Consider the following 26,327-nt stretch of genomic DNA (forward strand, 5'->3'; position numbering starts at 1 on the left):
TACTGAGTAAAGAGGAGACAGTAAGGAGAGAACAGGGAAAGAAAGAAGCTGAGGCTCTGTGAGTAGGGTACTGCCTCAGTTTCTGTGGTTCTTTTTTTTTTAATTTACCATTTATATTTAATAGAATTAAAAAAATTCATATTGGCCCATTGCTTTATTTTTCCAGTTTTATTGAGATAATAATTGACATACAGCCCTGTATCTTGAAGGCGTACAGCATAATGATTTGACTTACATACATCGTGAAGTGATTACCACAATAAGTTTAGTGAAATTCCGTCAGCTCATATGGATACAGAATTAAAGAAATAGACCAAATTTTTTTTCTTGTGATAACTCTTAGGAGTTAACTCTCTTAACAACTTTCATACATAGCATACAGCAGTGTTGATTGTATTTATTGTGCTGTAGATTATATCCTTTCTGTGGTTCTTTAAGAGGACTTCTTGAGGCCTGGCCCTGCTGTGATTCCTCTTGTCAGATTTCCATAAGTCGCTGCATTATTATAAGCAAACAAACAAAACAAACCTAGTCTAAGTGAACCCCTGCCTCCTTCGATAAATTGACCAGAGTCATGTGATCCAGTAAGCCCTTACAATGTTATGATGGGACATCTGGAAGAGAGCAGCACTGTACCCAAGAGCAGCAATATGTAGTCCGAATCCTATGTTAATTCCACTTCCTTTTAAAGCATTAGCTTAGGAAAAAAGATTATATCACGATTTCCTTTGGGAGTGGGAGAATATTACAAGCTACAATATTACAAGTTAAAATCAGTCTTTATTTAAAAACAAATCAGTCCTTAAACATAATTTTAGAAAGGAAAAGTAATTGCTGCTACAAATACTGTATGAAAATGACTATAGTAAGTTACACAACATTGTCTGATACTCATCAACAGTGGGATAATCAAACCACATTTTTAGATGATGTGTTTCTAGATAGCTGCCTTTTGACCTGCCAGCTGCTGGGACCAGAGGGATTACTGAGGACTCCAGGAGTCTTAAATCACATGACCACATACATTAGGCTTTCTGATGAGTCCCGCTTTTGTCTCTTTCTTTTGACATTACATGACCCCCACCTTTTACTTTGGCAGGAAGTGAGAGCACACCTTTCTTTAATAAAATCCTCCAAATACCCTCTCTCCCCAGTCTCCAGCAATCTTTATGTGATCTGGTATTTCCTCTGGAATATAGCACCTCGTGTGTCTTGGTGCCTCAGCCAACACTTTAGTTTTAACACCCTGTAGTACATGGTAGATTTTTGTTTGCTTGTTTGAAATTGTAACATCAGAAATGTGTTGTCTGGATGAAGTCCCTATACATCCTATACACTTATGACCACGTGGCTATACTCAGGTAAGATGTACTCTAAAAGAGCAAAGCCCCAGGGTGTCTGGACAGCCCTGGTTTCTGAAGGGAACCAATGGCTTCTCTCCATCTGAGCTCAGCAGGCCCTGAAACTCAGAACCTTTCCCACTGGTGGCCCAGGAGAAGGATCAGCAATCCTGGGACACGGGCCATTCAGCTTTATAGCGGCCTGGAGAAGGGAGGAAGGAACACAGGGTGCCCAGACACACTAGTGGGTGATCTTGTCTATGTTGTATGAAGACGTGAATGTCCTGCAGGGCTACTAGGGGGACTTTTGAGCTTAGCATGCTTGAGGACTGGAAGGGCTGGAGTAGAGGCCAGATAGCTCTGAGCACTCAGGAGCCAGAAGGGCTGACTCTGGATCAGGGTAGGAAGCAGGGGAGGACACTGTTGTAGGGAAAAAAGTCACATTTCCTGAAGTCCTTCACAATGTGGACCCCAGTGTCTTGTCAGTCTCATGTCCTTCACTCCCCTCCCCTTTACTCCACACAAAACCACTCGCTATTTCTAAATATGCCATACTCTTCTACACTTTTATTTTTCACCTAGTTTAAGTCTAATATTCTGTGAGGCCTTCCTGCCAATTTCACCATCTGGCTGCTGTACCATTTTTCACATGTCTCAGCTCCAGCTCTCATAGCACTGTGTCATAATGCTTTGTGAACTTGCCTCTCCCTGGTCCCTGAGACAGTGAGTGTCTCTCAGACAAGGACTGCCTTATTCATTTTTGTACTCCCACCACCTACCATTGTGCTTCAGTTTTGGAGGAACTTGTTAGCTTTCTATTGCTGTGTAACAAATCACCACAAACTTAGCAATTTGAAGCAACACACATTTATTATTTCACAGCGTTTGCAATTAGAGGTCTGGGCATGGTGTGGCTGGATTCTCTGATCAGTCTCACTGAGCAGAACTCAGGGTGTTAACCAGGCCTGTGGTTCTCATCTGGGGCTCAGGATCTTCTAGGCTCACCAGTTGTTGACACCAATTGTTTATCTCCTTGAAGCTGTAGGACTGATGACCCCATTTTCCTGTTAGCTGCTGGCCAAGAACTACTGTCAGCTCCTAGAGGTTGCCCACAGTTTCTTGCCTTGTGGCCCCACTGGGCAGTTCACAACATTGATGTTTGCTTCCTTCCAGGCTAGCTGGAGCACATCTCTTTGATTTCCTCCTCCATAGGCAGCCAGAGAGAACTCTCTGCTTTTAAAGGGTTCACCTATTTAGATCAGGCCCACCCTGGATAATTATCCTTTTGCCAGGTAATGTAACATAATCACAGCAGGGATATTTCATTCTGTCCTCAAAGTGGGGAGAATTCAAGGGTGAAGGTTCATGGGGATCATCCTAGAATTTTGTCTACCACAGGACTCAATGAATATTTATAAAATCAAATAAGATGTGTTCCAGAAATTTATAAATTAGAAACACAACTATTCAATTGTAAGATTTTTTTTTCTATTGTCACTGTGGAAGGCTTTTAAAGTTCCTTCTTTATTTGTGTTGGTTAAAGATGCTTTATGTGCTTTATGTGAAATAATATAAGGCCCCCACAGTAAGCCCAGGTAGTATTATAAATTTGCGGTGGGTAGCAAGACCTGGTCTGACAGCTGACTGACTGTGTGACCTTAGGCTAAGTTTCTGAATGTCACATTCCTCTGCATGTATAAAATGAGGGAGGTGGGACTAGACAATGTCTAAGTTTGGCAGATCTAAAATCCTATAATTTCTAAGACTAATTCATACTGATAAAATTAAAATCTAGGCAAGTGACTCATAATATCCAAATTCATTGAAATAGTTAACAAAAGCATTTCATTATGGATAAAATTGCAGTGATGTGATATTAGGAGAAAAAGGCAGTTTTGTTTTTAAATGAATCCATTTCTCTATTGGCTAAACCTGACTAGATATAAATAAGAGTACACAACTATATTTTTAATACTTTACATAAAATGGTGAAGAATATTTTGTCTTTAGATGACACATCTGTTCAGTTATGGTAAGACATGAATTTCCCCAAGATATTAAAACCTTATAAAACTACTGTCTTAAAATAAGCTGAATTAATTCTACTGATGATAACTGAAGAACTATCAAAGATAGTACTCAGATATTACAAATCAATTCAGTGACTACATGTGAAACATACTGAGATTCTTAGATACATTTGGGGGTTTAAGTCTTTTGTTTTTCTCAAATAAAGCTTCTTCAGTTAGGATAATTATTCTCTTCTACCGCCCCCCCCCCCAAAAAAAAGAGAGCTCTAATTTTAAACAGGTATTATTAAATTCCTCTGAAATAGACTTCATGCAGATATATTTGTTAAAACATCCCTTTATTGACTGTGTGCTGCTATTTACAATTCACATTTCACTTTATCTACCAAGTGGAAGAACATTCATTCTCTCATTAAAAAGTTAAGCCCTTAGGGCAGCAGCAGGGACACAGAGCCTTCTTCGTACAAATGGCTCTGTCCAGTGAATGTGAAATGCTTCCATATTAATACAAAAGAGAAAAATAAATAAAACAAGTGGATTTCTCCTGCCCTCCATCATCCCCTCCCTGCCAATACGCTCCTCTTATTTTATAAAATGCCAACAGGTAAACAGTTCTCACTCTTTTGTTATTGGTACTTCCATTAATCAGAAAAGGAATGCCACCATTTATTTGGTAATGTTGCGTTCAGAACCTCCATAGGGCTGTATGAAAGTGACAAAAGGAGTATGAGGCCATGGTCATTTCCTTAGGAAAACGCGTTCTGGACAGAGAGGGTAGAAAGTCATGAGGGCGTTTATCAGCCTCCCCCAACTTGCTGCTCAAGTTTCTGGAGCTGTTTTTCAAGTTTTGAGATGTTTACTCGATGCATCATCAGAAACTGGCCATTCAAATGAAAGACGGGGATATCAAATTTATACCTTTCATACCAAGCAGAGTTTTCTGGAAGTGTGATGTCCACCTCCTGTAAAATAAACTGAAACAGAGACAGATTAAAGCTCTGTATTTCAGAGAACACAGAACAGTGCGATGGCTATAGTGACAAAGCAACCCCCAGACTGGTTCTAATGCTGAGAGATTTTTATTGTTGTTTGTTTACTTGAGGTCCAAAGTCATCTAATGACCCCGATTTCATTATATTCCCTAACTCCTGATTTTGCTGCTTTTCTGTGGCACTTGTCACATTCAGCTTCCTGGCACTACTTAGTTTTCAATGAAATAAACTACGTCCCATCTGGGAAGGTGCCTAAGAATCAATACAGACATGTTTCGGCTGGAAGAATGGGAAAGGTGTCATGGTTTGCTACAGGAAAACACTTCCATGGAAATGATAAAATGAGATAAAAGGTACAGGGACAAAAGTTTAAAGAAAGCACGGATATTGCACCTGCTGCTTAACTTTGACTCATCCTAACAGTCAGAGTAAGAAAACCAGTACTGCTCTGAGAAAAAACACTTAGGTGTAATGAGTTTTATGGAAATCAGCACTAAAATCTCTCTCTGTAGAATAGAAAGAAAATTTAAATGAAAAATCATTTAATCTCTTTTCCTAAAAAGATCTGGGCAGATACTTTATAGCACACACACCATCCATTCCATGTACATAAAGCCACACTGTATTATATTACCCTGTTTTTATAAGGCTCCAGTACTTCCTTGGCTTCATCACAAAGAGGGCATGGATCCTACAGGAAGAAAAAAGCCATTGAACCCAAAGAATGGCATTCAGCCTGACAAAAACCACAAGCAGCAGATTATACTTACTTCTAAAGGACTATTTTCTACCAGGTTAATTACACTGTTTTATTCCCAAAGCCAAACACTGCCATAGAACCTTATAAATAGCTAGTAGTTCATGGTAAGTGGGCTTTCAGCATTTTTCAGTTGTTGCATTTTGATTTTTCTTGACAAATCTATCTAATAAATTTTGATGCTTATATTGTGTGCACAGAATACATTTAGATGCTTACATCTTTTATTCCTGGCTTCATCTTATTGATATCTGGGAAGATTATTTTTCAGTGATCTGCAGTGCTAGGGCTTTGTCCTTCCTAGGTCGGGAGCATCCTCCTGGCCTGGCTGACATCACCAGAATGGCTTAAAGTCTGTTTTGAATGGGAGCCACTGAGCTTTGCCAGCCTGTTTCCTCTAATTAGTCCACAGGAATACACCTATTGGGATGGAGTTAGTGATTGCCCCATCTTTAAAAAGGGAAAAGTCTCCTTACTTTGGGTGATGACTGTACCAACTCCTTAATGTTTTGTCTGTTTTCTCATTACAAGTGTCAGCAATAGGTTTCCCAGACAAACTCTCCACCTTAGAAGCACGCAAATTTTAGTGCCAATTGTGTGCATCCTAATCATCTAGTGGAGAAGCCCGCCGAGAATGCTGTGGATCGTCGGCAGATTTTAAAGGCTTCTCAGGCCTTGACTCTATAAACGGGGACTACTATAGATTCTCTTGTATGAGTGTAAAATAGATTCAACATTACTGATGCTTGTCTAAAATATGCTCTTTAACATGACAGAAAAAGATAAGCTGTTAGAGAGGTCCTTCCTCCAGTAACTCACCTTATTTTGAAATAAGGACCCAAATCATCAAAAGATAGGTTTCCTTTATAAAGGTCTTTCTGGCCCTGTTTTCTTGCTTCAGAGAGTTAGGCTCATTTATGTTATTATTAGCAGTGTCAACAAAAACATTATAGATAGTCTGTGATGTTTTAAGATAACCATGTTGAAATTTTCTGAGAAAGTTTCAAAAAGTCAAGAGAGGATCTTAAAAGCAAAAGCAAAACAAGAACCAGCTAAATTGCAGAAGTACCAAATTTGGCACTTTTTGCTTTTATAATAAAAAACTTTAGTAGAGCATGCATCAGGTTTTTAATTTTATTTACTTACTTACTTATTTATTTATTTGTTTGTTTCTTTCTTTCTTTTAAAACCAGGGGACCATGGAAGCCTGTGTAAATTATCACGTGTGTATGTATTTTTATTAGGAAAGTTTCATCAAATTTTAAAGAAATATATGAGCTGAAAAATAATAAGACCTAGCAGTCTGGAACATTTGTACATCCTTGTCTAGGATTTTCCATGATGCTAATAAAGCACTTATTTACTCTGTCGCTGAATTGTAGTGGACATTTGTTGGGTTGGCTGTCAACCACCCACTCCCCTTTCTTACAGCAAAAATGCTGTGATTTTGCCTCAGGAACTGCTCGCAGCATGTGGCTGACTCTATCCCTGAACAAAGAGGGTGGAGCACCTGATTTAGGCCGAGGCATCCAGCACATCCTATCCCTTCCACTACGAATGGCTCAGGGATCAGCCAATCAGAACCAATGGGGAGTGTGAAGCTTTTTCTGTAGATACCCGAAATATGAGATCTGGGGTTTGGGATCTCTGCAGTTATCCATCTGAAGAGCTAGAGTGAGCACAGATTTAACACACAGGATGTGATGCTGAAGAGACTGAAGCTAATATGCGTATGTTTTAGAATCAAGCTACTCCTGAAACCAGACCAACCCATAAAATCCTTTTTTTGTTGAAGCCACTCTGGGAAGTACTCTTTCTATTATTTATAACTGAAAGAGACCTGATACTGTACTTTTTCTTTCAGTGGATTGTGAACTCCTGGAGCTAAGAGTAATATTTTATTATATGTCTAATGACACAAATGAAGGGTTCGGTACAAGTTTTAAGCTGAATGGAAGATTAGTGGGGTTCTTTTGGCAAATGTTTTTGGCTAACTTGGCTGTTGTTCAAACTGAAAAATAGTGCAGAATAGTTAGGCTGAGTGAGCACCACTAGCCTTAAGGGATTATTTTAGTTTTGTGGTTAATTTTCACAAGGATTTCTCATATGATGAAATATGAACAGAGGCTGAAATATTTTTGTTCCACTGAAATATTTTTGTTCCATAATTTCCAATAGTGCAGTATATGCAGTATATGAAAAGTAGTTTAGATTAACTATTCTCAATGAGAAATTAATTTTTAAAAGATTATTAGATAACTGTCAGATATATTCAGATTGCTTAAATGCCTGAAATCTGGAGACCCTTTTTATGTGAATTGCAGTATTATTCACTAAAGTTAATTCTGTGGTCCTGCACTTTATTTCATTTTTATTATAAATCACACAAAGCAATGTTAACTAGCAAAAGGAAATCAATAATGTCTGTATTATAAATTTTAGAGGAAAAAGCTCTTAAAAAATTTAAACCAGCTTTATGGCTTATAACTAGTGTTAGAGGTAAGAAAGTAAGTACAGTCAGCCCTCATTATTTGTGGATTCTGTATTTGCGAATTCACTTATTTGCAAAAACTTACTTGTAACCCCAAAAATCAGTACTCAAGCTTTCACAGTCATTCACGGACATGCAGGTGCACAGACCAGTGAAAAACCTTAGTTACCAGAGTGCACATTCCTGGCAGAGGTGGGACAAGACAATGCTCTGCCTTCTTGTTCCAGCTCTCATTCTGTAAATAAGTGTCCTTTTCATGATCTATTTAGTGCCGTGCTTTGCTTTTCACATTTTTGTCCTTTTTGTTGGTGATTTTGACATTTAAAATGGCCCAAGTAAGTGCTGAAGTGCTGTCTAGTGTTTTCTAAGCACAAAAAGGCTGTGATGGGCCTCATGGAGAAAATATTGTGTTAGATGAGATTTGTTCATGCATAAGTCACTAAGGTTTGTTCAGGCATAAGTTACAGTGCTGTTGGCTGTGAGTTCAATGTTAATGAACCAACAATATATATTAAATAAGGTGCTTTTAAACAGAAACACACATAAAACAAGGTTATGTATTGATCAGTTGGCAAAAATGTTGTGACCAGAGCTCATAGGAATCTAATTCTATATTTCCCTTAGGAGCAGTGGTTCAGTACTCGTTAAGTCAGTGTTTCTGGTGATTTTATAAAACACAACTATTACAAATAACAAGAATTGACTACATTTCTAAGTGATATATTTGTAAACATCTGATAATTCTTTTCTTTCAATGTGGGGATAGGACAACTAGTAAAAATATTAATTTATCCTTTAGTAATTGTGAGACAGTGAGGTATCTGGGTAGGATAAGAGTACCACTGTTGTAACTAGAACTGGAAAATTGATCAGGCTTGCAGAAAGTTTATACCATTGCTTTCCTTCCATATTTTCCCCCTCCCTTAAATGTAAAACTTTTCTTCACCCAGCATTTTAATACTTTACTCTGTACCTTTGTGAATAAGGTCAGCACAGGCAGAGCAGTCTTAGAGGCAGAGAGATTTCTCAAGAGGAGTCGAAAGGAGTATTTGGCAAGCTGTGTGCTATTTCCTTGAAACCAGAGCATCTTAATTCTGTGAAAAGGAAAACAGGCCAGTAAACTTCTGTGCCCTAGACTTTGGTCTTTAGAATCAAACAGTAAGCTGCAAGTCTGTGATGGAATTTGAAGACTTCAGAATTGCTTCTTGGAGTCCAGGAGTGTCAGAGAGGCCCAGATGTTTGGGAGGTCTCCATGATGCCTCAATATTCACTGTATTCCAAGTAAAACAGAATTTAGAATGCAAAAAATCCAAATGTATGGACTAGCTGTGTGTCTAATTGGTTTCTGTAAGCAAATTTCACCTGCAGATTTTGCCAGTATCCTGATGATCCTGTAAAATGTAGAGGTTTCCTGAGATGGTTTTTATTCCCAGAGACAGTTTATCTTATTGGCAAGCATTCAACAATGCCCAGCTACCTCCACAGTCAAGGAAACAATAAGTAAGCTGCACAAGTCTCCAGCTGAAGGTTAAGGCTATTACTTCTGAGATCTATGCCCCTCTGCTGTAAGAGGTGGGGAAACACAGAGCTGTACTCAGAGGAACTTATAGGGAAGAATTAGGCTGAGTTAACTTGTCAGAAACAAAAATCTGCTCAACTCTTTAAGAAGTATTTTAGTGGGGAGGGTACAGCTCAGTGGTAGAGTGCATGCCTAGCATGCACGAGGTCCTGGGTTCAATCCCCAGTACCTCCACCAAAAGAAATAAATAGATAAACCTAATATTTTTTTTTAAAAAATAAGAAGTATTTTAAAAGAAGAGTGCCATCATTTAAAAAAATACACACAAATGTACTAGTGTTTCTACTGGAGTTATTCCAATAAGAACAGCTTGGTAATAGCAGCATGTCAAATACTAGGCTTTGAAGTTCTCTCATCCTGTTACTTCGCTCGACATAAGACAACCTACTTATTCCTAGTTATTCTACTGAACCTCCAGCTTTGTCCTTTAAACTACAAATATGCTAATTTCACTTTAAAAACACATATGTACTGTTGACTTTATCACTTAACAATATTCCCAGCATGAATTCATTCCTGGGATCTTCATTTCTTAACTTCTCTTCACTCTTTCTCCAACTTCATCTGTTAGTTCCCCCTCCCTTATGCTGGCAGGTTGCAGTGCAGATTCTTTTTCTGTTCCTTGAATACCCAAAGATCATTTCTTCATCAGGTTCTCTGCACTTGCCATCCCTCTGCGTGAAGAGCTCTTAAGTAACATCTCATTTGGCCTGGGCTCATGTCACCTCCTTAGAGATGCCTTAGTGACTACCCTATCAATGTTGGCTAGTCCACCATTCTTCCTCATATCTTGCCACAGTTTTCTTTTATCCTTCACTATCCCAAACTACTTCTTTACCTATATGTCCCCTCTACTACAACAAGAGCTCCATAGGAGCAGATACCTGTTCACCCCATATCCCTGAGCCTCTACAGTTAACTTGGTACATAGTAGGTGTTCAAATAGTTGTTTGAACAATTAATACTATTGGAGTGAGCCTTTCTCTCCCTCTTTACTCTCTCGTCTAACCCTGATCAGACACTCAGTGTGCACAGTAGTCATTCTTTGGGCAGATCTCATATCATAACCAAAGGTCAGTGCTCCTCAGGGTGTCCATGAAATGCATGCCAGGGTGCTGCAGTCCTTCACCACCACCTCAAATTGCCTCCTGCTTTGCTTCATAGAGCATGACTGTAGTAATTATGTGCTAATCTCTACTGGTGACGAGGCTTCTCAGTGTAAGATCAGACTTAAACTCATTTCAAACAGAATGATATGACTTTAGAGAAAAGCACTAAACCCATATCAAACTAGAATAAAGAAGACAAGGCAAAAAGATTGGATTCTGATCGGTGAAAACAATAATCTTTCCTTCTCTCTTAAACCCTTAGCCTTCCATTTCTCCCCAGATCTCCCTGCTAACTAAATGGTCCTGATAATACGTCAGAAAGGAGTGTGATGAGAATTTTGTACAGACCCAGCATTTTTCTAAGGTGGAAAGTGTATCTAAACAATTTCACAATATGTTATACTACTCTCAACTAAGTGTTAAGCCCTGGTACACACATTTTCCATAAATTCAGCAGAATCAAATCTCCAGTAGGTGAATGTGGTTGGAGACAACAGTTTCTAGACATGGTTCTGTCTACACAGGATATAAATGAAGCGGGAAAGTAGAATGTTAGCCATGTTATGCTAGGTAGAAATTTCTGAATCGTTGGTTTTAGGAAGGCCTTATGCCAACAGTAGCATGCCCTCCTAGGGTATGAAGTTAAAGAAGCTATACTATATGAAGGAGAAAGAAAAATTTTAAAATCAGTTTTGATATAGTAAAGGCAGGAAGATAGCCTTTGGAAATGAGAAGGCTCAGGCCACCTAAGGCAGTGACCTGAGACTACAACCAGGACAGTGAACTGCAGCTATGTGTTTTCAGTGGTAGAACTGAAGATTTATTGATGTCTGGCTGGTAAGGAAAGGAAAACTTACTGCTTTTACCTGGCTGGGTTGAGACTGGGGTGTTAAAGCTTTTGTTAAAAAAAAAATTCACATTCACAATGGAAATCTGTTTCAGTATTTCCAACATGACAAAACACAGCATGTGGTCTTGGCTGCACCCAAGACAAATAAAACCTGTCATAGTAAACAGAGTTGCTGTTCATTCCAGATTTGCTATAATATTTGTTCAGCCAACAAAGAAAGCTAAGTAAAGTCTTCAGTGATGCCACAACCACTCTGTTTAAAACTTTTCCACTGTTAGTTTCCATTTTTACTTTTTAAATATATATTTAATCACTTAAACATGGCACGTTTGTTTACTGAGAAATGCATTAGTATTATGCAATTTTACTACCTGCATATTTTCCAAAAGCCCTAAGGCACATGCGGTTTACCACATTGTTAAATTAATGTATTTCTTTGTAAGCACTGTATTTTAAAATTGTATTAGACTCTGTTAAAAAGAAAAAAAAAAGCTCCCTATACTTCTCCTAGGCAGAAATAAGATATTAAGGCTAAAGTTCTGAACACTGGAGTTCACTTAGTTCTAGAAATGAAAATGAAAATGAAAAATGATACACTCCAGTTGGAATTCTATAATATTCTTCTTAGAATGTTTTATTAACTCTGTAAACCCTAACACCATTGCTGTCAATGTCACATTCACCCAGTCATGCATTCTTGAAGTAAAATCTTAATATTGGCTACTCTGTCAATGTGACATTTTCATTAGTTCTATTATTTTTGAACAATATCTCAGCACTATAAAAAATATCCTGAAAGGCTATCTCTGTCTGTTAGCTCATGACTGGGGGAGGACAACACCTTTTTGATTATGTCATTGAATTTAGTCCTGAAATATGTGTCCTCCCTAGACACACAGACACAATTTTATCCTTTGTATTTTGTTATATGCCTCTGTGATATGAGCAAAAAGAGCTGTGTTCATAATATCAAAGAAGCACAATTGGGTCACCTTTGTCACAGACCAAAAAAAAAAAAAAAAAAAGGCCTAAGACTGGATTTAGAATGTGCCTAAAACAAATTCCACAGCCTAACAATAAAGATGGTGACTCCTGCTGTTTCAAGTCCACTGCCGCTCAGAGGCACGATCACCCCGAAAGAGAAAGGGAATGCTGGCTTTTCAACAAAACTGAGGCTGACTTCAGTGCTCTTGGCAGAATCAGATACAACATGGGGGAGGACTGTTTGGACCAATTCAGTCTTCCCTGAAGCAAGATGAGGAAGATAACTTAACTTTATAGCATTTTCCCTGCAAAGCACTGAAGGGCAGACCATTAAAGCAACTGATTATAGAACAGAAAGAAGCCAGGGTTGTTGGAACCTTTAATAAGGATTATTCATTTCTTGCATGAGGAGCTGCCCAGGCTATGGTGCACATCACTTATGCAGGGCTCCTGGATTCCTCAAATGCAGTGTCTGATTAGAAGGGAAACAACATTGTTCTTGCTTGAGTAGAGAAACTGACCTTCATTGACCAGAATTTTTATTCATACAAAGAATCCTTTGGCACACTGAATCTCCAAGCTTACATGATCCCTCATCAGCAAGCTGCAGTGTTGTTGGTTCATGTGCAAAATCAAAAAGTCTATAAGCTGAGGCACCACCTTCGTTATTAACAGGTAACGTTGGAGCTTCTTCACAAGAGTATAATGTAAACTGAATTTTGAGCTGACATTAACCAAACACTACTACTGTAGCTCTTGCTGAACCTGTGTTCCAGAAAAAGAGGCTCAGGGCTTCCGTTCAATCATTTATGCCATGTGAGATGTTAAGTGCTGCATTTCACATTCATTACCATCAAAGTATAACATTCCTATTTTTACCCAATGGCTAGAAACACGTGTGCGTGTGCATGTGTATGCACACACACAGACCCCTCTTTTGGGAACAAAACCTGTTATTTTAGATTACTGAAAGTTTACATAATGGGGTGAGGTTGCTCTTAGGGGACTCTGGGTCCCTGAGCTTTATCTAATCCAGGGAAACAGGGACAAATGATGCCTCCCCAGTGATCTCAGGTGCTTTTGATCAGTTAGTTGCGTCCAAACCTCGCTCCCTCCCAAACAAGTGGGAGCCCAGTCTGGGATTTTGAGTGTGAGTGTGGAGCCAAGAGTGACAAGGAGAGGAGTGTATAGGGACACAACCACGGCTGCACATTAAGCAGATACTTTAAGGTGTCAATTCCAAGGGGCTAAGCAGGGTTAGATTGAGGCTATAGAAGAGAAACAGGGAGTGGGGGGTAAAGGCCTAACCTGGAATGGGGCTCTCATTCCCTGTTCACAGAAATAGGGAATTGCAAAACTGAAAAATATTTCGAACAGAAATAGCTGAAAACTTCAAATTGTGAATGTTACTTGAATAGGAATTCCTGAGAAAGGATATCACTGATAAAAGACTCAACATATTTAGCTTCTGCTAAGACAAAATCTAGACCAGCAAATACCTCAGCACCAGGTATTGGCTTAGCTTACTCAGGCTTCACACAGTTACAGAACAGGGCACTAAAACTCAGTTTGCAAGGAGTTGAGGTTTCCCCTTGATGGGTCTTGAATGAAGGTCACTTCCCTTCCTCTTATTCCTTCCCAATACTTGCCTTTATATTTGCAAAGAAGGGAAAATTCAGTACCATTGTTATTTTACCAATGATATCTTCAACACATGTTTGTCAAAACAGAAGCTGCCTAGACAATGGTAAAATTGGATTTTATTAATAATATTTAAAGACAAAACTTGCTCCAAAGTATTTTTGAATAAATTGTGTAGAGAGGTCAAAGTAAATTTAAATAAACATAGCTCCCACTAATTCATCAGTCAGGGAAGTTAAGCACAAATGTTATGATTCTTCACTTAGAGCTCTAAAGGTACCTTTTCTTATAGAGTTTCAGTTAGAATTCAGCATGTTTGAATGCCAAGGTGCATTTCTGTGTAAGGATTTCATAAATACCCCAAAGACAGAAAACTCCACCAGCTAGTTCTCTGATGGTAGGCAGTTCCTCATCTCTTTAAACCTCAGTTTCATCAACTGTAAAATGGAAATACTACCCCTGTCCTGGTCTTCGATTTTATAGAGACCAGGAGAAACTGTACCCATAGTTTTGTTATAAAACTTTTGGTATCAAATGTCTTCCTGATCAGAGAAAGGGAAATCACATGCAGAAGAAACACCAGGGTAATAGCTCATGAAGTCAAAAGACCCCAAATAAGTAAAGTAGTTTTATGTGTAGGAGTCCAAAACGCTAGGCCATTTTAAGAGGACCACAGTTCACACAGAGATCCCAGCAGAAGGGTAAAGGTCCTCACTCATCACGAACTCGCTTCTCTAGCTCCTCAGTCATAACGGGGAAGCCATGGCATCAGAAAAGACCCAGCAGGGAAATGGGGAAGGTGACATTAGAGTGGCTAGGCACTCAACTTGCAACGGTTTGAGCATCTGAGATGGAAAAATGTCTTTAAAAAGGAATGTACTTTTCTTTTGTACTGATAGATCCATTTAAAAAATGATTTTTAATGACAGACCCTTGTCACCCTGGCATTTTCCTCCACTTCAGAAGTGCCGCTGTGTTTGCTGAGGCCTACAGCAAGCTGACAAACGTGAAGTGGAAGGGGGGAGGAATCTTCAGTGTAAGCAACAGTTTAAGAGTCTTGGACCTTAGCAGTTACACTTTCCAGATCATTGTTTCAGAGGAGTCTATTTGGTAATGGGGTTGGTTTCCAGAAAGATGTTCAGCTGAGAAAAATAAAGATGCTAATCAAGAACAGTAATATACTGTTACTGTATACTCCCTCTAGCACCCAGGGGTCCAAAGGGGATTGTGGACGAATTCTATTAACACAATGAGCCTTGTGTACACTGCACCCCTCCCCTCATCTTCAACCCTGAAGACACTGACTCAGCACCTGGCCTGAAGCCAGAGAGGCATATTCTGAATTCAGAGCGTGCAACAATGTTCAGTACAATTACGACATAATGGCTGCAAAGCTGTTCCTGAAAGCCAAGAAAACCTGAATAATGTGGTTGGGTTATATCATACATGAGGGCTTAACAGAGTTTAAAAACCAATTTGAAAATTCCCTCATTCCATAAAGATGGCATTAAGATGAGGGCAAAATCATTTGAGTTCAAGGGATGGGAACAAAGTGCATAAGGAATTATGCAAACTCCTTTCCACATTATCTTTCTTAACCAAAATGACCCATTCACTTTGAAGGTATCTCTGATACTTAATACTGACCCAGAAAGAAGGCAATTTCATTAAAACATCTTAGTCTTATTGTACCCAGCTAGTAATGCCAGTTTCCTTGCTATCTAAAAAGCACAAAATTTCATTTCCAAAAACAACTGCAATTCACAATCCGTCTACCCAGGCAGTCTTTCATTTGTCACCAATACTCCACCATTTCCAGTTCATCTTGCCAAAGAGATGAAGTTACCCACATGACTATAAAAGACCTGAAAGATGTTTCATTCATTATTAGTCATTTTGTAGCAAATGACTTTGGAACAGCATTTCCTTGGACTTGTGACATCAACACCTTAGTGTTAGGAACTGTCTACTATTGAAATCAGGCTCCAGCAACGCTCAGTTATGTGAGATTCTGCAATTCTCTGAATCCTATTCTGTTACTTGACAATTGTCATTGATAAAATATCTTAATATAATGGAATTTGGAAGTGACTTTGGAGATTCCCTTGATGGATAAAGAAACTATTTAACCAAAGCCTTTCATGTGGCATTTTTTTAATTTTAATTTTTTTATATTTTCTCTTTGAACAATGCCTATTTTATACATAATGAGACCAATATAGAATTCTCAGAAGTAGAAGGGCTCTCCAAGTTCAACCCTCTTTTTCCCAAAAAAGTCTCAACAGCTTTATACATTAATCCTCAGAGTATTTAATAACAGATACCATATTTTGTTTAAGGTTTAATTTAAGGATGGAGAGAATGAGGAAAGTCTCAGCTTCGGATGGCAGAATTCTTTTACTATGAGAACAAGATTCTGATCTCTAAATCTAAGATACAGATTAACTTCATTTTTGAACTTGGAGAAACAGGGCTGAATTTAGATCTTTTTTTTTTTTTTCCAGTTTTGTGTCCTAAGCTGCTTCAGCTGACTGAATTTCTATTAAATAACAGTATCCTTTCTTTCTCTTGGAAGATTGGAAGAACTACATGTTTTAAGAAGCAAGGAGTTAAGATTAAATTATTTAATTTTTTTTATGCCCTTCCTCCTGACTAAACTAGAAGCCATTTTCCCATTATTTCATGATTAATATGAGAAAGTACAGGAACAATGAGAGGAAGTTCATGTGTTTCCAGTAGTAACATTCTGGTTTCTGCTAGAATCCTACTGGCAACGGAAGCAGCATATACCACACGCCTGACCCATTGCAATACAAAAAGCTGTCGACTTTGAATGCTTTTGGAATGTTAGTAAAGTAGAAAAGATGAATATAGCTTTCTTTCAATATTACTTGGGTAACCTAGTGAACAAACATAAGTCCTCTATCCTTAAGGCAGGGCCAAAGCAAGATATTAGTGGCCTAAGTAAGCTAATACTGTGGTACACCTTCAAATGGATACTTCTCAGATATTCACTCAACAAGTATTTGGGTGAGAAGTTGGGCATGGCAGGCCTGGATGGAGAGTGGAGACAGGGCTGGTGGGGCCTTTCAGTTTGCATATTTCATTCAATATAACAAAGACCCTGCCACTGACCAGGCTAGATCTCCTTGGAAGGCATTGTCGTGACCATCTGCAGATGCTCACATCTGCTCTTCCCTACTCCAAGCTGTTTATCAAAGTGTTAGTAACTTTGGCATTTGTAACTGCATCTGGTGAAAGTTTTCTGTTTTATTTATTATTTTCTCTAAATTGTTGCTTTCCTAGTGATGCTCTCACACTCCTTATAGATCCAGGCTCCCTTCAGGGACACCATCTTTTCATTTCTATACCATGTACTGAGTGTTTGCAGCAGGCCAGGCATCATGCCAGGTAGTAGACGTATGAAAGAGATTAAGATACTTTCCCTCCCCTCAAGGAACTCACACCTTGGGTAGGGAAAGATTTACAAACAGTACAGTACTACAATGATGAAGTCTATAGCAGTAAAATGTTTGTTACTAGGTATTACTGGTAAAATGTGCTGAAATCCTTGGAGATGGATACTTTATGAAAATAGAAGGTATTTTGAGTTTTGCCTCTATCTCTGGAAACCTTATCTTAGGTAAGGGTTTGACAGAGAGATGTAAAGAGAGTAATGTTTTCATGCCTCCAGTTCCCTGTGGCTGTAACTGAGATGGGGAAGTAGGGATGTGGGATAATATCTATATGAAACATAGCCAAAACCTTTCATTTTGCATATTCTTCCTCAAATAATTTTGTCCCTCCACCTTGCTATGTGATACTAGGGGAAGGATGAAGGAAGCTCACCTAGTCCCTGCTACCTGTGTAGCTACATATCTCTGGATCCAGATGGTTTCTCCCCTTCAAAATGATTGCAAACAAGATTAAAACTGCATGCAGGAACTGTTCCAGCTGGCTTTTGGCTTCCTCTGATGTACACTCCTTGAATAAAGCAGTGGCAAAATTAGATTTAATATAAGGAACATAAAAAACCTTACTACTTGTACCAGATCACCTCATGGTCCTACTCCATGTGAAACCCTGAGCCCTGGCATTAGAGTAACTGAATGCATCGGCCAGGTGACATATGCACACGTTAAGAAATACAAAAGCCTTAATAACAACAACAACAACAAAAAAACCACCTTATTTTGAAGGCATACCTCCACACTGCCTCTGGGTACTTAAGAGTACGAAAGAATCAGGCATCTGAAATAAAACAGAAATACAGTCCAATAAATTCCCGAGTTGGAAAATCCTCATTTCTATTACCTTGCCATCAGTCCATCTAAAGAAAACCACATAGCCACATTTTCCTCTGGTGAAGGAGACAAAAAAAATATTGATCCTTCCTTGGCAGGCAGCTATGACTGACCACAATAAGCTTCAAGAAAGAAAACTCTGGGGAGCCTCCTTGTCTAAAACACCAGCCCCCCCAACCTTAATTTTCACAACAGGACCTTTCTGGTTCCAGGCACTTCCTCAGCAGAAGAGGACCCAGGTTATTAGGCTACATTTCACACAGAACCATGATTAGTTCTGCCTTATCCTCAATATTTCTATAACCTCTCAGTATTTCCAGGGTACACTTCTTTTCCCAGGTGTTTTAAATATCAGTGTATACAGCTCCAAACATTGGTAGAGAACTTCATATGCATTTTCATAAGGTATTCCTGAGATAATTAGTAAATGGGAAGTCTGTGGCCTCCAACAACCACATCATTGTTCACCGTGTTGCCCACACTGACACATGACTCTAGTGGCTGGTTAACCAAGGCAACGTGTAGTTACGTGAGCCCAGGTTATGTGTAGGGACAAAATAAATCCTAGACATTATTCCTCTCCTGAAGGAGCTGAGCATCTCGGGGTCAAGCTGGACCATAGTGTGGATTTTAAGTGCTCTAAAATATGAAGTAGTATATAAGATACTTTCTGTTAAGAAACAAGAATAAAGATCAGCCAGGCCAAAAAAAAAAAAAACCCACAAAAAAACAAACAAAAAAAACCAACCCCCAAAACTTGTTCTTTAACAGATCAGACTTAGAAACAGGCACTTGCCTATTCACTTAGTAACAATTTAGTTGGGACTTTTGTAACCCTGGACTTATTAAAAAATTGTGTGAGCAGTATTTGTCAGGGGTGACTGACATGCCTAAGTATTTGTTGAGAACTGTACAATCTCTGAATTATTCTCTCACAGTTTAGCACCCAGAGGGCCACTTTTGCCCAATAAAGCAGAGAGGAGGCCCAGAGAGCTAAGGACTCACAATGTTCCCTACTGCACCACTGATTAAACCTTTTCACCCCCAATTAAAGGTTAACATAGCTCCTGAAAAGTATTTATTTAAAAAGGCAGTCATCTCAGCGGGCTGCCAATTGAGATTATATTGCCACTTCATAGAACTCAGATCTGAAACAGGGTATCTGTGAATCAGGGAAGAACCATGAAGTTGTGATGTTTCCTGTTTTCTCTTAAAAGCCTGCCTTTTCTTACCCGTTATTTTGTTCACTTCCTCTGAGAGTGAACACATACACACACACACGCACAAATGCTTATAATCGGCCCCCGGAGGTTCACAGATTTATGGCTCCCGGTTCAATTAAATTTCATCTAACGACAATCCAAGTCGGTCGCGTGCGGCACAGCGCCGGGCTCCGGTGTCTCTTCTCCAGCCCGCGTGCGGGCTCCGAGCGGGTCGCCGCGAGCGCCCACCTGCCCGCGCAGTGTCCACAGCACCCACCTGAGCCTCCGCCGCCGGTGTAGCCGCTTCCGCCCCGCACTTCCGCCGGAGCAGCCCGCTGCCCCCGCCCCAGCCCCCGCCCCGTGCCCCGCACTTCCGCCCCGACCCGCCGCCCCTGGGGCTGGTCTCTAGATTTCCGATTCGAGCAGATCGTCCCTTTGAAGGCTGACCGCGCCTGGGCTGTTACGCGTGAAAAGAGAGAGACAAAAACCAGGACCACACTGTTTAAAAAAAAAAAAAAGCCACGGAAATGTGACCCGGTGTGTTTGGGGACTGTTTAATAAGGAGCATCAGGTGTGGGAGCCAGCGTCCTGAGAATGTGCCATCCAGGCCATTTTAACTCCTTCCTGCAGGCATTAATTCATTCAATATTTCCTGCCCTCCTCCTCCTCCTCCTCTGGGTCCCACCTATGGGGAACACGATGATGAACGAAACTGGCAGCTGTACCTTCCCCAAACTTAAAGTTGTATAGACAAGTCAAACATTAGGAAATTACCGTTAAATAAGTCGTGCGTTCCCTGGGCTAAGTGCTTTGAAAGGGAAGCAATATGGAGCTATGAAAAAAATCTGAGTGTGTTCTAGGTGAAGAGAGAGCTTTTAGGCTGGGATGTGTAGGGCAAGTGGGGCAGGGATTGAGCTCTCCAGACTCAGGAAAGGTGGGACTGGAGGGAGCTGGAGAGTGGGCAAAGCGCAGGGAAGTCACTAGCCTGGCTGAGGCCTTAAGGGAATTGGGGGTTTGGTGAGGGGGAAGAGGTGGTGGAAACAAGCTGTAGCTGGTAGGCAGGAGCTAGTCCCTGCAGGGCTTTTCAGGTGTGTGCTCAGGACCACTGGAGGAATCTTTGTTTTCCTCTGTTTTTGTTTGTGTGTGGGAAGCAGGTTAAATTGATCGCCTTTTCATTCTGAAAGTATCACTCAGCTTTGGGAAGGAGATGAGGAGGGGAGGGGGCAGATGAGAGCAGAGTACAAGTAGGGAAGGCAGGAGGCCGCTAAGTAGTCTGAGGTGAGGTTTGGTGGCTTGAATGGTGTTACTGTAAATAGTGAGAAAATGGTGGATAATAATAAGAGTAATATCCAAAGCTAACATTTATTGATGGCTCACCATCAGCTGCATACTCATTAACTTGTTTGGTCCTGAGGACAATCCTACTAATTATTAGTGCCATTTTGCAGATGAAGAAATGGAAGCTTAGTAACTTGCCCTAGTTCTCAGAGCTAGAAAATGTCAGAGTTGAGATTCAGTCTCATGCTGTCTGGTGCTAGCATCCATGAGCTTACCACTATGTACTCAGTATGTATTCAGTGATTTAAAAGGAGATATGAAACAGGCTAAGATCAGGGATGAATCCCCTAAACAAACCACAAAGGTTATATGATAACTTCAGAGGACACATCTAGAAGGTAGGGTTTTTAAATTCTTAATTTATCACTTCAGCATTTGCTGATAACAAAAGAGGGGATTTTGTGACTGTCAGCAGACTACCTATGATTATTTTTGAGTTGATATACTCTGATAAGACTTAATTTTTCTGAAGAAAAGTAAAAAGAAAAAAAAAAAACAATCACAAAGTATACTCCACCTAACAGTTGCTGATTTGTTTTCTTTAAAGAAGTTATCTTGGGTCTACTTATAAATGCCTTGGTGGAGCATGCGTAACTCACATTTTGTGGAGTGATAGAAAAGCTTCCTGGAAATGCAACTCCAAGTCAGCTTCCAAATCTTATTTCTTCTTGGAGAACAGAAATAAATTGGATTTATGAAACCTGATTTCATCTACTGAGCACAAGAAGAATGACTCCATCAAAGGCCAGAAGTGAAGGCTTTTAGCATTGGTTATGGGTTAAGTTCTCCAAGAAGTCAAAAATTCACAGATTTCCAAAATTTGTATTTAATTAGTAAGAATTTCTTGGATTATTCTGGTGATGGCCCAAGACTTTGTACCTTCTCTTATTGTTCTATTTGAGGGTAGAGGTCCCGTAAAATAGCTGGGAATCCCTGAGAACTAACTGCAGTCAATGCCCAGTCACTCTGGGGGAGCTTGGCTGAATGCCACAAGTGCAGAGGACCAGTTGACCTCTAGATGTGGGCCTCATAGTGCTAAGCATATGTGCTAAAGCTTTGGAAAATGTCTAAAGTCTGGCCAGAAAAAATTATTGTCTCCAAAATAAAACAAAAACCTGCCAAAGCAAAATTAATAAACATTTATTAAATAGTTAAAAGCTGTAGTACTGTGTCACCTTCATTAATTGCTGGATTTAATGTCCATAACAATTTCATTACATTTGAGGACAGTTTTTAGATGAGATACTCTTACTGAGTGAAAGTTCTTAAAATATATGTGATGAGCGTTGAGAAATCACAGCATATTTTAATTATTTTACCCAAATAATTTCAAAAGCAAAATCATAAAATCCTGAGTGGCAAAATCATTAAGGGTGGGATATATATATATTTTTGCATGTTTCTGTGATCTGAAAGTAGGAATGTTCAAAGAACATGGAAGATCTTAGTGTAGGTATGGGTCTCGTGCAGTTTTGTTCCCTCAAAATGAGCTTGTCATAGGCATTTGACCTACATCTTGTCCTCTAGGTTTGGACTCCAATTCTAAGCTATGTCCTGGGAATCTGGATAGGACTGGTGCAAGAATCTCTGTGTTCTGGAATGTCTGTATAGAACTCACTGAATTGAGTTTATCTTTTAGATCTCAAGGCCCTAACAGTTCTGTGGTCAGTCCAGAGATAGAAGTCAGCCCTAGAGAAAGCCTGTTGGTATAGCCTGGTCTACACCTCCTGAGTTAACTCCAAGGTATTTAGAAAACATATTGCCTGTTCTTTCAGAGATGACCTGCAGCCAGGCTTCCCCTCAAGGCCTTCTAAGGGCTAGACATGTGGTGGGGAGTGAGGCATCTTTACTCCCATCGGCCTGGCTTTGCCTCTGGGAGAGCAGGAGCAAAGAAACGGCTTTTGATGTCAATGCTTTCCCTAGAGGATACTTTTGAAAAATAATGTGTGTCCTGACGGTTAGTGACTGTCATGCCAACTCTGTTTTACAGTAACCTGGCTCTGTGCTGCCCCTCAAGAAACATGCAATCTGAACTTTGACTTGGAGGGACAGCCCCAATAATTGTCCCAACTGGGTGATGTGATCATGATGGTGGAGGTATTTAGAAACCGGGTAGGTTTCCTTCCCTGGTCTTTACAGTGAGCTTATTTGTTTATCTCATGAGTGTCTTATCCTCAGTACTGCAAACTGTGCAGGAAATCATCTGTAGGGGCCAGATACTGTTATGTTTAAGGTCATGGAGAAAAACAGTGGCAGCCTCCCAAAGAAAAGACAGGCCTCTGGGTCTGGATGTGATGGGTCATGGGGATCACTGTTGACTCCCCCAGGCCAGCCATTACGGGAAACAGAATTATAACCCTGTCTTACCAGGGGAGACTAGACCTCAGAAGCCTGATTTCTGTATTCCTCTTGACATTTAAAAAACTCTGCCCTTGTGCCAGACATTCAGAGGAGAGTGAAGAAAATTTTAGAAGGAGAAAAATGTTTATTTGTTTTAAGGCTTGCTCAGTAATCCACTTATGCCATTTACATTAGTTAAAGAACCTTTCCATGTAAACATCATTAATTATGTAGTATAAGAGCCAAATAAAAATGCTAAAAAATAAAAGTAATTGTAGAATGAATTAGTATAGCTTGAGTGCACATCTGTTATACAGAGACTGCAGACTCTTACATCTTATTGAGGGAGGTGGATTCATGATTTTCTATTGTTTGAGCTGTAGGATGGAACCAAAAGAAATGACATTTTCCATATGGATACCAAAGCTGTTAAAGTTTAAACCCATACTGACAACGAAATTACAGTTTTCCCAGGGGCCTTGACTCATGCCCCCTCTCTATATCTGTCTTGAAAAGACTGTGGGAGGAGATGTGGTTCGAGTGTCCAGTGGATTTCTCCAGGTTTGCTGGAGCAGGACAGGGCTGTCTACCCCCAAATCTGTAGACTCCTGCATCTTCTCTGGTGTGGTGACAGACAATTGCCTGTGTCTGTTGGAAAGGCAGTGAATCCCATGTAGCCTGCCAGGCACAAAGGACAGGGACTGAAGCTGTTGAGGACATCTGGTGTGGGGACCTTGCAGTGACAGCGACATGATTCACATGTATCCCCTTTGTAGTATTCCAAGGATTCTCATGTATATTCTTTATTTTGATCCTTCACAGTAATTCTGTAAGATAGGTAGGGAATTTATTTTTACCGAAGCCCATTTTCCAGACAAGGAAATTGAAGCTTAGGAGGGGAATCACGATGAAGCAGAGATTGGAAAGCATGTCCTAACCCCTATCTGTATTTTTTCCACTACTACATTCGTATTTCTTTTTAAAGGTAAATGAAAAGAAACATGGTTCAGTGTATAGCAATATTTTGTGCTATGTGGGCTCTTTTAAGAACGTTTGAGTGCATTTACATCATTTCCTCAGGGAAAGCTTTGTTTTACCTAGAGAAGCAGGAAATGGAGTTGAAATGGGAAAAGTTTTTCATTTTTATGGATTAACCCCATCTGTTATGTCCCGTAAGCCTGGATCATGGAGGCGAATAGATTCCTCACAGCATACAAAGAGGAGAGGAGAGTAAAAAGTGCTTCCTTTGCTCCCTGCTTCAGACCCACACCTATCTAGGGCGTCCTGTTCAGACAGAACAGGGCAACCAGCCTACCAGTTAGAAGGAAAAGACACTGCTGTCCTCAAACATGCCTGAACACTCTGAGCACTATTCCACAGAGCTGAAGCTAACACTTACTGCTCAGAAGAACTCTGAGGGATAATTTTCACTTCTTTCAGCATCTTTCAGAAATATGCTTAAATATTTTGCTATATGACCTACTATGTCTGGACAGCCCAAAATAAAGGGAAATTCTCTTTCATTCATCTCTTCAGAATAATGCTTATTGAGTACGTCCTGTGTGCCAGTACTAGCCGTTAGAACTCTGGGGTCGAACCAAGTAGATGTGCCCCTTGTTGTAATGGAACTCACAGTCAACTGGGGAAGATGAATGCTAGTCATATGATCACATCAATAAATATTTACTGATATTTTACTGTAGAAGGCCCTTTCTCCAATGAGAGCAAGACTAGTAGCTGATTAGGTAATTGGAAAATGCAGGTAGAATGGGAAATAATTAAAATATGAAAAGGGGTATGTGTGTATAATTATTTTATTTTTTCCTTAAAACATGTAAATGAATATTTATTTGCCAAATTTGGTAGGGCCAAAGTGCTTTCTTTGAGGATCAGGCTGGTAACTGAAAGCTTACATCATCTTTCTTGTATAAAGCCCACTCAAAATATATATCATCTGTAATTTGCTGTTTCAGACACTTTAAAGTGGAGGGAGAACTTAAAGACACTTATGAAGTAATTTGAATTCATTTAGATTTTTATTATTTTTTTCCCCAGTCTCTTACACTTGTCTTGCCTACCACTGATTTAAGAGCAATTTTTCCCCCAGCTTTTTCAAGTCATTGAACTTAAGTTTTCATAGAAACAGCGACTCTCTTTTTATGCTCATATTTGATCAGTTTAGGTGATATTTAATAAAACTATGTAATTATAGTAATCAAGTTCAACCACCAGAAACGGGTTTGGGAACAAAAACAACCTCCTCTTTGTAAGGCTAGCACTCAGTCAGTGGGGGTAGAAGTGATGAGGTTACTTATTAGGTGGCAGAAGTCACAAGCATTTATCATACTCTGGCAGTCAGTCAATACATTTCACAGACAGATTTGAAGACTTCAGTTAATTCCTCAGAGGAGCTCAATTAAAAGCATTTCTATGGTGGTTAAAAACTAATAGACACTTGTAAGGAAAAGCAATGAGTGCCATAAAGGTCTGTGATTGGAGGATGTGGCTCAGTCCTGGGGTGTGAAGAGAGGCCTCACAGAGAACTTGATATTTGAGTGAGATCAGAGAATGATTAGGCAGTTGTTCAGAGAGGGGCTGGGGCAGGGGTCTGGAGAAAAAGAGTTCCAGGCCATGGGAGAGACAGAGTCAACACTGTGAGGGCGAAGGAAGTATGTGTTGAAAAAGAGGAAGTGAAAAAGGCCGGTATTGTCAGAGCCAAGAACAGACACTGAGGAGCAGTCCGGGGTGAGGCAGAGGGAGGGAAGCAGAGGTCAGTTCACATCAGCTTTAGGATAAGCAGGAGGGTCTTCATCTCTATTGACAACAGGAAGCTGTCAGTGGTTACGAAGCAAGAGTCTGCTTATTTGATCAAGACCAACAGCTGATTTGGAGAGTTTTAATCTCCAAATCTAATTTAGTCACTTTGGATTATTTGTTTTTAACACTGTAAATATACTCTATGTAGCAGAGAAAAAATTTTTTTTTTCTTAACCTCTGGCACCAGAATGTCTCTTACGGATGGAACTGCCCTTAAATAGGAAAACACATTCATTAGCTGCTGGTGGGGCAGAGTTGAGGATCTGAGAGTGGGTATCAAGATCACATAAGAGATGCTAAATATCTCTGCTGAAAAAATGGGAGGGAGGGAGAGAGACGGAAGAAGGAGATGTTGCATTAGTTCCTAGGGGTGCCCTAACAAAGTGGGGGCTTAAAATAGCAAACATTTATTCTCTCACAGTTTGGGAGGCTGAAAGTCTAAAATCAAGGTGTTAGCAGGGCTATGCTTCCTCTAAGTCTCTGGGTAGAATCTTCCCTTGTCTCTTCCTAGCTCTAGTGGTGGCTAGCTATCCTGAGTACTTTTTGGCTTGTA

The 26,327-nt window shown here is 39.9% G+C and overlaps 1 protein-coding gene across 5 annotated transcripts; it reads right to left on the minus strand.

Moving 5' to 3' along the window:
• Window positions 1-2,191: 2,191 nt before the first annotated feature.
• Window positions 2,192-19,638, minus strand: C3H5orf63 (chromosome 3 C5orf63 homolog). 5 transcript variants are annotated; one of them, XM_032476635.1, is made up of 6 exons: window positions 19,557-19,614; window positions 17,979-18,024; window positions 17,623-17,757; window positions 8,584-8,704; window positions 4,997-5,053; window positions 2,192-4,344 (listed from the first exon to the last, which is right to left on the minus strand). In XM_032476635.1, the coding sequence occupies exons 4-6, from the start codon at window positions 8,695-8,697 to the stop codon at window positions 4,168-4,170; spliced, it is 348 nt and encodes a 115-aa protein (XP_032332526.1). In that variant the 5' UTR covers window positions 8,698-8,704; window positions 17,623-17,757; window positions 17,979-18,024; window positions 19,557-19,614; the 3' UTR covers window positions 2,192-4,167. The 5 variants fall into 5 exon arrangements, with proteins under 5 accessions (XP_032332526.1, XP_032332527.1, XP_032332525.1 ...); XM_032476636.1 differs by lacking the exon at window positions 19,557-19,614 and adding an exon at window positions 19,310-19,529; XM_032476634.1 differs by lacking the exon at window positions 17,623-17,757 and having other exon boundaries at window positions 19,557-19,638.
• Window positions 19,639-26,327: the final 6,689 nt, after the last annotated feature.

Source organism: Camelus ferus, chromosome 3, assembly GCF_009834535.1.
Source record: "Camelus ferus isolate YT-003-E chromosome 3, BCGSAC_Cfer_1.0, whole genome shotgun sequence".
Taxonomy (NCBI): Eukaryota; Metazoa; Chordata; class Mammalia; order Artiodactyla; family Camelidae; genus Camelus; species Camelus ferus.